Source organism: Hipposideros armiger, unplaced genomic scaffold, assembly GCF_001890085.2.
Source record: "Hipposideros armiger isolate ML-2016 unplaced genomic scaffold, ASM189008v1 scaffold_913, whole genome shotgun sequence".
Lineage (NCBI taxonomy): Eukaryota > Metazoa > Chordata > Mammalia > Chiroptera > Hipposideridae > Hipposideros > Hipposideros armiger.
This window is the reverse complement of record NW_017732263.1, coordinates 638,377-651,079: the sequence shown is the minus strand read 5'-3', so window position 1 is coordinate 651,079 and position 12,703 is coordinate 638,377. Positions and strand designations below refer to the sequence as shown.

Genomic DNA, 12,703 nt, shown 5'->3' with positions numbered 1-12,703 from the left:
TTTCTGAAGCAGTTCTGGAAGTCCTCTTTCATGAGTGTCTAGTTGCGCTGTTGTGGCTGCCTCGATGTCCTGAATCGATCCAAAACGTTTACCTTTCATGGTCATTTTGATTTGGGGGAAGAGCCAAAAGTCGCACAGTGTCAGTTCTGGTAAATAAGTTGGATGAGAACACACTATAATGTTTTTATTTGACAAAAATTGCCATATACCAGAAGTAACGTGTGACACAGAGCTTTTCATTATGATCCAGAAATACAGTGAATGCTGCTGCTTAGTGACATCCAACAGAAAGGCACGGGAAGCAGCACATCAAAACTTAGTAACAGTGTGTGACAAGTTTCAACTTGTTTGGTGCAGTCAGTCAGGTGTGAGCTACGTTTGAGAGAAGGTGTGTTTTATACTGTGCCTTCAATCATGGATCACAAAAACACATTAACATGATGTGGGCAAACGGTTTCACCTCCATCATAACAATGCTCCGTGTCACACATCACTTCTGATACAGCAATTTCTGTAAAATAAAAACATTACAGTGTGTCCTCATCCACCTTATTCACCCGATCTGGTACCATGAGACTTCTGGCTCTTCCCCAAAGTCAAAATGATTCAGGACATAAGACAGCCATGAAAGTGCAACTAAAGACACTGACAAAAAAGGACTTCCAGAACTGCTTCAGAAAGTGACAAGAATGATGGGGTAAGTGTGTTTAAAGCGAGGGGGAGTATTTCGAGGGGGATTAATGGCTTTTAATATTTTTTTATTTACATATTCACTGTATTGTTTGATCACACCTCATATTTTTACGGTTTCATTTTAATAAAACTGGTCAAAATTAAATGGTGAGTCTTATTAAAAATGACAATAACTTTTTTCTAGTTAATCACTAAACGTCTCCAAGAGAGGCCCTACAATTAAGGAATTTCTGCTATGGTTAAAATCAGAGAATAAGCTTCCTTTAGAAGATGACCAGATTCCATTCTAAAACAGCAAATGCTGACTGCATGGGGGCAATCCGGGACACATCAATGTGGGAAAACAGTACAGCAAGCCATACGGTTAAGATTTAGATCCAAGTTCTAACTCGATAGGCTACTCTGTAGCTGTGAGACTATAGGTAAATTATTTAACTTTCATCAGTCTCAGTTTCCTCATCTCTAAAACAGGAATAACAACGTCTATTTTATTGGGTTGTTGTGGAGACTGAGTAAAACAATTAGCACATCTCCTTTAAAATTAACCAATTGCAGGAAGTCACCTGGTGACAGGATACTAAAATATCCATGTGTGTGGGCTTGACCCCTTAATAGGATTACCTCTGGGGAAGCCATGCTTTGACAATTGGTTCAAAGGCATTTTAATCCCCCCTGGGCATCAGCTGTTCTTACAGCTGGCACAGTAAAAAAGCCTAGCAAGTAAATTTTAGAGAGTTTATTATCTGCCTGTCATTACAATGGTGCCCCTAAAGATGAGGCAGATGAATCTTTGTACTTAGTACACCAAACATGTAAAACAGATCTCCTATTTAAATATGAAATCTCTGGTGAATAACAACAAAGAATATACTTTATAAAATCTAGTTAGTGAATTATTTTTGAAAGCATAGTAACTAGATTAAAATGTTTAATCACTGGTTATTTAGATAAAGCATATTTTTAAATCTATATTTCTTATTCAAGATATGCCCAGTTTTCTCTTTTTTTGGCAAGGGTATAGAGATCACTTTAAACTCCATCTATAATTGCCGATTTTGAAAACGAATGAGAAACAGGTTACCACCCCTGTTTTAATGTTTCTACACATTAAAACAAAATTCTATACAAATATACACTCTACCTTAGATTTGTTAACTAGAAGCCTCTATATTTCTGTGGCCACAAAGATTTCCACGCAAAGGGTGACAAATTAATAATTACTGTAACTGTTAAAGTTAATTCGATTCAAAATGTGGGGGAAAAAGAGGAGGAATGCCAGTTATCACTGAAACTGCTTATAAAAAAACACAACTGCTAAGATTGATACTGGTCTTAAATGTTTCAAAGACTATGTAATTAGACCTTCCAATAACTCCAAAGTCTGTTATGCAACTGATATAAAATATACTTCTCCTGAAATAATCTTCCTTGCAATGATGGTTTATATTACTAAAGGGAGTGGGAAAGATCTATGTACAGCTTAGAAAATGTTGGCAGAGCACAAACTGCTTTGTGTAAGTTTAAACAAAACATTCCGCTGTATTTAAGCTGAGAATGGTCAAGAAGGAAATCCCATGAGCACTGTCTTTACAGGTGCACTGGCTGACCAGAACTTAACAAATATAAAAGCATATATGATGCAAGATCAGATAAATACAGGCCCCCAAATAGAATATAGCAAATAATAGTTAAGTTATTCAAATAAAGTAATTAGCAACAAAACCATAGACAGCCCTCAGTAAAATTAAGGCATAACAAGCTAACCGGCCCTCAAGACTAAGTTAAAATACCTACACTTTACTGGGGACATAATATAGCAAGACAGATTGAAGATGAGTGCAGAACAAAATATCTGTAATGTATAATTGATAAAATAACTAAGAAGATAAAAACTAAAACAAGAACTTTATCAAATTAACAAAAAATTAAAAAGGAAAAACTCATTATTTCCCTTCCTTTCCTGAATGATTCAGTCCTAAAGCCATTAGGCGGGGCAGGGCAAGGTGGTGGGGAAACACAGTGGCCCAAGCCAGGGTACTGGACTACTGGAACCCTACATGAGAAAGAGTAGCTTGGCACAGAGAATCAGAGTCTAAGCATATTGAGGAGCGTGTCCTCACAACAGGGGGGACTTGCCTGGCCTGAGAAATCAGAAACTGAGCAGAGTAAGGAATGTGTCTACAAAGCAAGAAAGGGACTGCAGTTTATCAGTCCTGAGGCAAGGTCAGAAAGGGAGTCACATAAAGGGACACCCAAAGCAGGGTATGATGGTCATCCATTTAGAAGGGTGGCCCAGAATAGGGTTTTAGATCCCCAGAAGCGCAAAGAAGGTGCACCCACAAAGAGGCAGTCTGGCATGGGGAATTCATAGCCCGTGCGGGGTGCAGAGAACATGTCCACAGAAGGATGGCCAGGAGTGATGTGCCAGAACCCAAACAGGATAAAGAGTGTCCAGAGTGGTAGCCTAGCCTGGAGGTGTCCAAACCTAATCAGGTTGATGAGGGGGTCCCCCGCTGAAGAGCAATCCAGCATGAGGTCTCAGAGTCTAAGCAGGAACAAAGAAAGACCCTAGGGGAGACAGAGCACCTTGCCACAGGATGGCAGAAGCTAAGCAGTGTCAGGAGGGAATCCACAGAGGTGGAGAACTGGTGTGGGAAGTCATAAATCAGCAGGGTAAGTGGAACATCCTGCAGCCCTACCTGGGAGGCCTGAGCCTGCAGACAGTGAGGAGTGCTCACACACAGGGAGAGCCCACATGGGAAGTCAGAGGGCAGAGTGTGGGGAAGGTGTGGCCATGGGACATAGGTTACACACAGGGGAATTGAACAAATAAGAAAACATATTAAGGAAAATGGGAAATAGCTTTCTCTATGTCACAAAAAGGAGTTACAAATACTAGAATAAACCCTATGGTATTAGATTAGAATCGGAGGTAATGGTATAAATTAGTTTCAGTATCTACATAGATAGATGGATGTAGATAGGTAGGTAGGTAGCAGACAAATATGTGTGTGTACACATATAGACATATTTTGTAGGTCTATACATAGAGAGGAACTAGGAATGGTGCTATCGCTACAATATGAACTTACCTACAGCCCAGATCTTGGCTTCAAAATACCATTTTCCAGTGGGAAGAATCATTCCTCCTTTAAGAGAAATGGCTGCCTCCAAGGAAAAGTTAGAGGAGTAAGAAAGTTAAAGATGAGCCTGTATAATATCTTATTATGCCAGAAAACAAGGAAATATTACAAGAACGGTGAAGCTGTGGAAAGGATATGAAAGCTTAAAGGGGCCCCCACTGGCTAAATCAGGGATAATTTGAATATCAAAATAAAAAATGATACTGTGGTAGGCAGAATGATGACCCTCAAAGATGCCCACATCCTAATCTCTAAAACCTTCCAACATGTCGTGTTTTCCCGAAAATAAGATCTAACCAAAAAATAAGCCCTAGCATGATTTTTCAGGATGCTTATAAGCCCTACCCCAAACATAAGCCCCAGTTAAGATCATCAGCCAGACATGATTGTTTGAATAAATGTAGATTTTTGTATATGAATAAATGAATAAATGCACATTGGAGAAAAATTAATATAAGACCCAGTCTTATTTTCAGGGAAACACGGTATTAGGTTACATGGCAAAGGCAAATTAAGGTTGCTAATCAACAATCCTAAATTGGGAGATTATCCTGGATTATTTGATGGGCCCAATGTAATCAAAAGGGTCATTAAAAGCAGAAGAGAAAGGTCAGAAGGAGATATGACTAAGAAGAAAGGTCAGAATGACACAATGTAACAATGACTCACCCCACTGTTGCTAGCTTTGAAGGAAGAAGGGGGTCATTGGCCAAAGAATACTGGTAGCCAGTAGGAGCTGGCAAGGAAATTGTTTTTCCCCTAGAGCCTCTGAAAAGGAAGGCAGCCCTGATTTTAGCCTATGGTATTAGTCCTTGGGTTTAGCCCAAGGGACGCATGTATGAGTTGTGATACAAAACTACAGTGAATGTTTAAATTAAAAACAAATTATTACAGGGCCGGCCAAGTGGCACGTTGGTTGGGAGCTGGCTTGGGACGCCAGAGGGCCCCGGTTCGGATCCCACATATGAGGGCCAGTGACACTGCCCTCTACAGCTAAGATGGTGAACAATAGCTCAACCTGGAGCTGGGCTGCTGTGAGTCGCCAGCGACGGTGTAGGTAGGCTGCAGCCCCTGTGGCAGTGGGTTGCCATGGGCTACCGTGTGTAGCAAGCAGCCAGCGTGAGTGGCCCTCAAGCCGCTGTGAGCGGCCGTCCAGAAGCCGGCGACTGATCTGCCTCGCTTAGGAAGAGCGCAATGATGGTGCCAACTTGGGCCAGTGAGGCGGCGTCCTCCACAACTAGACTGAAGAACAAAAAAAAGACAGCAACTTGTCTGTTCCCCTTCCCTCAATTCCCCAGCGCTGTTCCCATCCCCCAATTCCCCAATAAAAATCTTTAAAAAAACAAATTATTACAGTAAAAGATGCATTGCCATTAATTCCCCTCAAAATCACCCCCTCGCTTCAAACACACTTATCCTATCGTTTTTTCCGCTTTCTGAACCAGTTCTGGAAGCCATCTTTCTTAACTGTCTTTAGTTGTACTGTCGTGGCTGTCTCGATGTCCTGAATCAAGTCAAAAGGTTTATCTCTCATGGTCATTTTGACTTTGGGAAGAGCCAGAAGTTGCATGGTGCCAGATCAGGTGAATAAGGTGGATGAGGACACACTGTAATGTTTTGACAGAAACTGCCATACCAGAAGCGATGTGTGACACGGAATCTTTCCGTTGTGATCACAAAATGCAGTGAATGCTACTGCCAAGTGCCATCCAATGGAAAGGTAGGAATCTTCAATATGGTAAGCAGCAATTCAAACCTCAGTAACAGTCTGTGACAAGTTTCAACTTATTCGGTGCAGTCAGTCGGGTGTGAGCTACGGTTGAGAGAAGGTGTGTTTTAAAGTGTGCCATAAATCATACTCCATCATGACAATGCTCCATGTCACACATCGCTTCTGGTATGGCAATTTCTGTCAAATAAAAACATCATGTTATGTCCTCATCCAACTTATTCACCAGATATGGCACCGTGTGACTTCTGGCTCTTCCTCAAAGTCAAAATGATTCAGGACATCAATGTAGCCACAACAGTGCAACTAAAGACACTCAGGAAAGAGGACTTCCAGAACTGCTTCAGAAAGTGGCAAGGACGATGGGATAAGAGTGTTTGAAGCAAGGGGAGTATTCTGAGGGGGATTAATGGCAATGTGTCTTTAACTGCAATAAATTTTTTTGTTTAAACATTCACCATATTGTTTGATCACACCTTGTAGACTTCCAAATTAGAGAACTATTAAGATGATGACTTTGTGTTGTTTTAAGAATTTGTGGTAGTTTGTCACAGCAGTAATAAAAAAAACTAATACAGATGGTAACAGGTTATAATCCATCAGATAAACTAATAATAGTGACTTGATATAAATATATAGATATAAGTAGATATATGATAAACAGATAGAGATAGAAAGTTTGATGGGGATTAAGATATCTACATGGTACAAAGCACTTAACCACAAAATACTTATTATGAAGAAGTGAAGCCTGGCAAACGCCACCCTAATCACACAAAGTGATCATCATCAGCAATAGGACAAATTAAAATCAAGTGCCACCTGATGGGATATGCAATGAGAAGAACATAACATCAATTCTGTGATATTCCTAACAAAAACATATAACCTGAATCTAATTATAAGTAAAACTTAAGATAACCTAAATTGAAGGACATATCATAAACTGACCTATAGTCTTTAAGAGTTAAAATTAAGAGAAAAAAAAAAAAGAGTTAAAATTAAGAAAGTCAAGGAAAGACTGTGGAGCTATTCCATACTAAAAGAAACTAAAGCGATATGGCAACTAATGCAACACATGATTCTGAATTAGATTGTTTTGCTGTAATTTTGCTGTAATTTAAGACATGATTGGGAAAATTGGAGAAACTTGCATACGGTCTGAATATTAAATGATAAGAATGTGTCAATTTTAATGTCCTATTTTTAAGAGCTGTGTTGTGATTATGCAGAAAACACACAGTAAAGTATTGGGTTAATAGGGCATCAGGTTAGCAACTTAAAGAATTAGAGAAGGAGGGCCGGCCTAGTGGCTCAGCTGGTTAAGAGTTGGCTTAAGAGCACGAGCTCTGAGCAACAGGGCCACTGGTTCGATTCCCACATGGGCCAGTGACGGTGCACCCAAGCTGAGCTGTCGCTGAGCTACCAACAGGTAGCAGGATGGCTCAGCTGTTGTAACAACAGCATTGCCTATTCAGTGGTGGGCTATGCCCACCTGCAGCTGAGACTAAACTCAGCACCTTGAGCTGAGCTGCCGCCCGAATGGCTCAGTGGATACAGTGTGCACTCTTAACAACAAGGCTGCTGGCTTTATTCCCGCATGGGATGGTGGCTACGACCACCCGCAACTAAGATTGAATACAGCACCCTGAGCTTAGAGGCCACAGCTACCGATGAGAAGCCAGATGGTGAGTGGCACCCTCCACAACAAAGATTGAAGAACAACAACTTGGCTGTTTCCCTTCCCCAATTCCCCAATAAAATCTTTTTAAAAAAAATTAAGGGTGGGGGAAAGTACTCTGTGTAGGACTTGCAACTTTTCAGTAAGCTTGAGATCGTTTTTCAAAGAAAAATTAATACATCAAATAAAAAAGAGTAACAAAAATTCACAAATGCCCTCTCACAAATGCCTAAGATTATATAAACAGACAACCCTTTTTTCATATGTAATTTAGGCAATATATATCAGAAATGCTTATGATGCTTTGTTTTTTGTCCCAGTAAGTTTATCTCTGGAAATCTGGCCAAAGAAAATAATTCAAACACAAAAAGTTTAATCTATACAGATGTTAATTCCAGTATTATTTACAATAGTAAAAATTTTAACCACTGAGAATTTCCATTAATGGGGAATTCGTGTTAGGTATTATACACATCAAAAAGAAATTCTATGCCACTGAAAATAACACACAAAGAGTTTTAAATAACGAAAAAAATGTTCATGCTGCAACACTTACAAAGAACATTTTGGAAATACCATCAAAATTACAAATGCACATTCCTTTTCACTCAGAAATTCCAGAGCTAAGATTTTATCCTACTGTACACACCTATATACAGAATAACATACTGAAACACAACTACATTGTTTGTATTAAAAAAAGATTTTGAGCCTAAATGACCATCAACAGAAATTAGTTTAAAACATAATGGTACATCTATAAAATAGAATACACTGCATTTGCAAAAAATAGGGAAGCTCTTTACATACTATTACAAAGTCTCTCCACAATAAGTGAAAAGAGAAAGATGCAAAAAAAAGAGTGCTTATATATAAGAAATATGTACGGACATGTATTGGGTTGTCGTAAAAGTCATGATGTATTTTGTCTATGTTTTCCAAAGGTGATTTATTTATATAAAGAACAAAGATCAATCAATGATATATTGCCCATTTTGTTCGATAGCCTTTTGCCATCTTTCAGTGAGCTTCATAATTCCTCATTCATAGAAGGACCTGTCTTTATTTGCGAACAACTGAACGAGGTGCTGATTTGAATTGAACTTAGCACCATCTGAATTGAACGTTACACCACACAAGGAGTTTTGAAGAGAGCGAAACAAGTGGAAGTCTGACGGCGCAAGGTCAGGCGAGTATGGTGGGTGTGGCAACACATCCCATCCAAGCTCCAATAATTTTTGACGGGTGATCAAACTTGTGTGTGGTCTTGCATTGTCACGATGGAACAAAACACCTTTACAAGAACGTATCTGGATGATGGATTCATTCAAACTGTCCAATTGCCGACAGTACACATTCGAATTGATTGTTCGGTTCCTTGGTAGGAGCTCAAAAAACACAACACCTTTAAAATCCCACCACACTGAGAGCATAACCTTCCTCTGATGAATGCCTGCTTTCAATGTCGTTTGAGGCGAAGCATCACGTTGGAACCAAGACCGTTTGCACACCACACTGTTGTAAACAATCCACTTCTCATCATCAGTTATCAGTCGCTTCAAAAAAGAATCATTTTCCTCATGTTCAATGAGCATATTGCAGATGTTTATACGCACCATCAAATGAACTTCTTTGAGTTCATGCAGAACCCAAATATCGAGCTTGTTTATGTATCCCAGCTTCTTCAGGTGTTTGTGAACGCTTGAATGATGGATGTTCAATGTTTCTGCAATCTCTCATGTCATGTAACGTGGGTTTGACTCGATCAATGCCTTTAATTTTGTCATCATCAACCTCAGTGGGTCTCCCTGACCGAGGAGTGTCGTTGAGATCAAAATCACCAGCACGGAATTTCGTGAACCATCATTGGCACTGACGTTCTTATAGAGGATTGTCACAGTAAACTTTATGCAACTTTTCACAAGTTTGACATGCATTCTTCCCTTTATGGAAGTAAAACAGTAAAATATGGCAAAAATGCAGAGTTTGGTCTTCCATCTTCAACTTGTAAAATCTCCAAAACTCAACCAAATCATTCAATTTTATTTTAGAATGAAGCTAGGACAGTCAGCTGTCGAATGACATAGCAATAACGTAGATGCAATGGACTCTGATACTTCCAAAAATGAACTAGTGCCATCTGATGCAAACATGTGTCATGACTTTTCCGACAACCCAATAGATACATACATATGTAAATTTATTTATGGACTACCTCTGGAAAGATATGCAAGAAAAGAAATCACTAATTGCCTTCAAGGAAGGTAATCAGGTAGGTAAGGGCGATTTTCTTTTTAACCATATTCACTTTTATATTTTTTCATTTTGTTACTCTGTGACTACATATATTTTTGGTAATAAATTAATCTTCAAGTTTAACATTTAATAAACAGTTCATAAAAATATGGAGAGTAAAAAAACAGACCAAACTACGCAACTGTTCCTTTCTTTACATTTTTATTCTCTTTCAAATTTTCCATTTATCATGTATTATTATTATTATTATTATTATTATTTTAATTGGGGAACAGTGTGTTTTTTCTAGGACCCATCAGCTCGAAGTCAAGTAGTTGTTTCAATCTAGTTGTGGAAAGTGCAACTCAGTGACCCATATGGGGATCGAACCCGCAACCTTGGTGTTATGAACACTGTGCTCTAACCAACTGAGCTAACCGGTTGTCCCTGATCATGTATTATTTAATCAGAGAATTAATATATTAAATTTTTATCTATATTATCTAGAAAAAAACATGGTTATGTATAAAATCATAGCTAAAAATAAAACTTTTTAAATTATCGTCTTTTTATTAACACTATTTGAAAAATGTCAAACAGATACTTAAAAATATGCTAGCCTTTCCCAAAGCATACTGTTTTTTCAAATTTATATTCCCATTTTATCCTCCATTTTTAAGGAGTTGTTTCACTGAATGACTCAGACTCAGATAATGCTGAGAAATAAAGTCTGTCTTTCTGTCTTATTAAAAAAGTCTTAAATCAACCAATGATGCCAATATTCTCTCTCTTTCTCTCTCTCTCTTTCTCTCTGTCTTTTCTTTTTTTTTTTTTTAAGTTGAAGCTATAAATACATAGCCATCTTACATGAGTAACAGAGTATGTGAATTTAGGTAGTACCTCAGAGAGAGGTCAACTCTGTAGACAGAGGGGTTCCTATTCCCACTACAACTTCAATGAGAACAATCTGGGACGATGGAAGAGTCTCAGCCGCACTTTCACCCTAAACACATAGCCTGGCAAAATAGACACTTGGTGTCAAGATAAAAATGAGTCACATCCTAACTGCTAATGAAACAAACAACTGAAAAATGAAAAAAACACAGAGTGACCTCAGGAAGAGATTAGAAAAGCTACAGGAAGGAAGATAAAACTGAATGAGGCAAAAATCACCTCAGAGAGCCCAGATCAGCTGAGGCTGTTCCATATCTGGGTATATATTTGGGAATAAGCTATGTGTTCTAACACAAGGCTCCCCAGCTTTGACTGGGTATAGGCTTCATTTGACAGAAAGAAATCAGTCAGTCCTCTTTCTAAAAGCTGCTGCCTGATGTTATTTGCGTATCCCAGAGTAAGTGGTATGACCAAGAACTGAACAGATCTAGAGTCTTAATTAAAATGCTATATTGTCTCTAACCCAATAAATTATGCCTGTATCTTTAACTGAAACAGACTCAGATTTAAGTTCAACTTTGTCAGACAAAGGATTCAAAGATATTTTAGATTATGAACAGTCATACAGATGTTTAAACAGTGCTTGTTAGCGTATACCGAGTTATTTATAATAGGTACTACTTGTCCTAGTGGTAGCAACTTGGCTACAGTAGAAAAGATAAACCTGCATCACTCAACCATTCTTCAGGTCGATATTATCTGGCTCAAAGAGAGAAGGACGAAGTTTTATATCTGCATTTCCAAACCACTTCAAAATGCCAAATGCCTTTTATCCTAACCCTGCAAATTAATATACAAGTTCATCTTTCATTTTTTTCATCAATAAAATGGGGAGACATGTGTACTACTTGGAAACTCCTTTTAAAGTGGTATATTAATAAAATTCATTAAAAAGTCAAAACTGGAACTCTAAAAAGACAACACAGTAGCTTAAGATCTCAGAATGTCATCAAATTAAGATTAGATTATATCAAGATTATGCCCAAATTACTGTTTATATTAAATGATTCTGCAAAGTGATTTGCTTTATACTGAGACATCCAAATACCATCAACTCCCAATTTTCTGTGCCACAAGAACTCAAAATAACAGCTAAACAAAACTGAGTTAAATTTTACTTTAAAAAGTATTTTATAATTACACAGAAATGTAGCTGTTTCTGGGAATTCACAATTTTGTGTTTTGTTATTATGTTTAAACATCTGACTTTATAGAAACCCACTGTTCTATTCAACTCCTTATTTGCTCTGTAATTCTAATGCAAATATCAACCTAGATCAGAACCTTAAACTTACTGATTCTTATTTTTTTAGAAGCAAAGAGGTAATTACTTTTCTTGGTTGTTTTTACAACTGATACTGTTTATACTTGCATATTAGTTAAACATTAGTTCAACATTCACTGATCAGGAAATACAGACCAAACACTGCGTAAGTTAAAAGTATTTGGATGTAAAGAATATTGAAAATATTTAAGTAGAGCTGATGCAACCAAAGTGAGACTAGAAAAATTAGTAGTAGTAACTTAAAAATTATTGTTAAAATAGCTGGTGATGTCCTGGTCTTTTTAAATACTCACTTGTAGCAGATAGGAACTGCCTGGATCTAATAAGCTGACAGCTTCATTCTGCATTGTGTTCTGTTGTGTAATTGCATCTTCTCGTTTCCGCTCTTTCTGTCCTGCTTCATCATCTTCATACTCATCTAAGCACTGAAAGAAAGGATAATTATCATTTTATTTCCACATAATATTAATGAAACATTTTAATAGTATGTGAAAATACATTTTGTATCATTAAAGAAATATTTGTGCTTTCAGAAACTAATTTACACAATAAAGGTAGTTCCTTTCAGCAATAATGTGTACATTTAATTCCTGTAAATTACATTATCTGCTTAATACCCATATCCACACTGCTGCCAACATATCTTTCCTTACAGGTAGGGTTCACTCATTCTTTATCATTCATTCAACAAGTAAACAGACTATGTTTACCTTAAACAAAGCACTTTTGGAAGATAACAAAAGATACACCACAGACACGGAATTCATAGTCTAGAGGGAAGATAATAAAGGCCACTGTCTAGCTTAGTAGTACTATATACAGGAGGAGTTTTTTCACCTGGACAGTACATTTTCTACAAAGACTCTGTAGAAGAGCTTATAATTTAAAGGATGGGTATAATTTGGAACTGCAAAGAACTTCAGATGGTGGAAAGTGCACATGGAAAAACTGACAGGAAAGGGTGTTAAAAAGGGTGCTAAAAA

At 37.8% G+C, this 12,703-nt stretch overlaps 1 protein-coding gene across 2 annotated transcripts in view; it reads right to left on the bottom strand.

Annotated features, from left to right (window-relative positions):
• Positions 1–12,703, bottom strand: part of PAWR (pro-apoptotic WT1 regulator) — a 99,958-nt gene that overhangs the window by 1,099 nt on the left and 86,156 nt on the right. For both annotated transcript variants that reach the window (XM_019630440.1, XM_019630439.1), the window contains one exon: positions 12,014–12,145. In XM_019630440.1, coding sequence (XP_019485985.1) covers positions 12,014–12,145 — 132 coding nt within the window. The remainder of the gene's footprint in view (positions 1–12,013; positions 12,146–12,703) is intronic.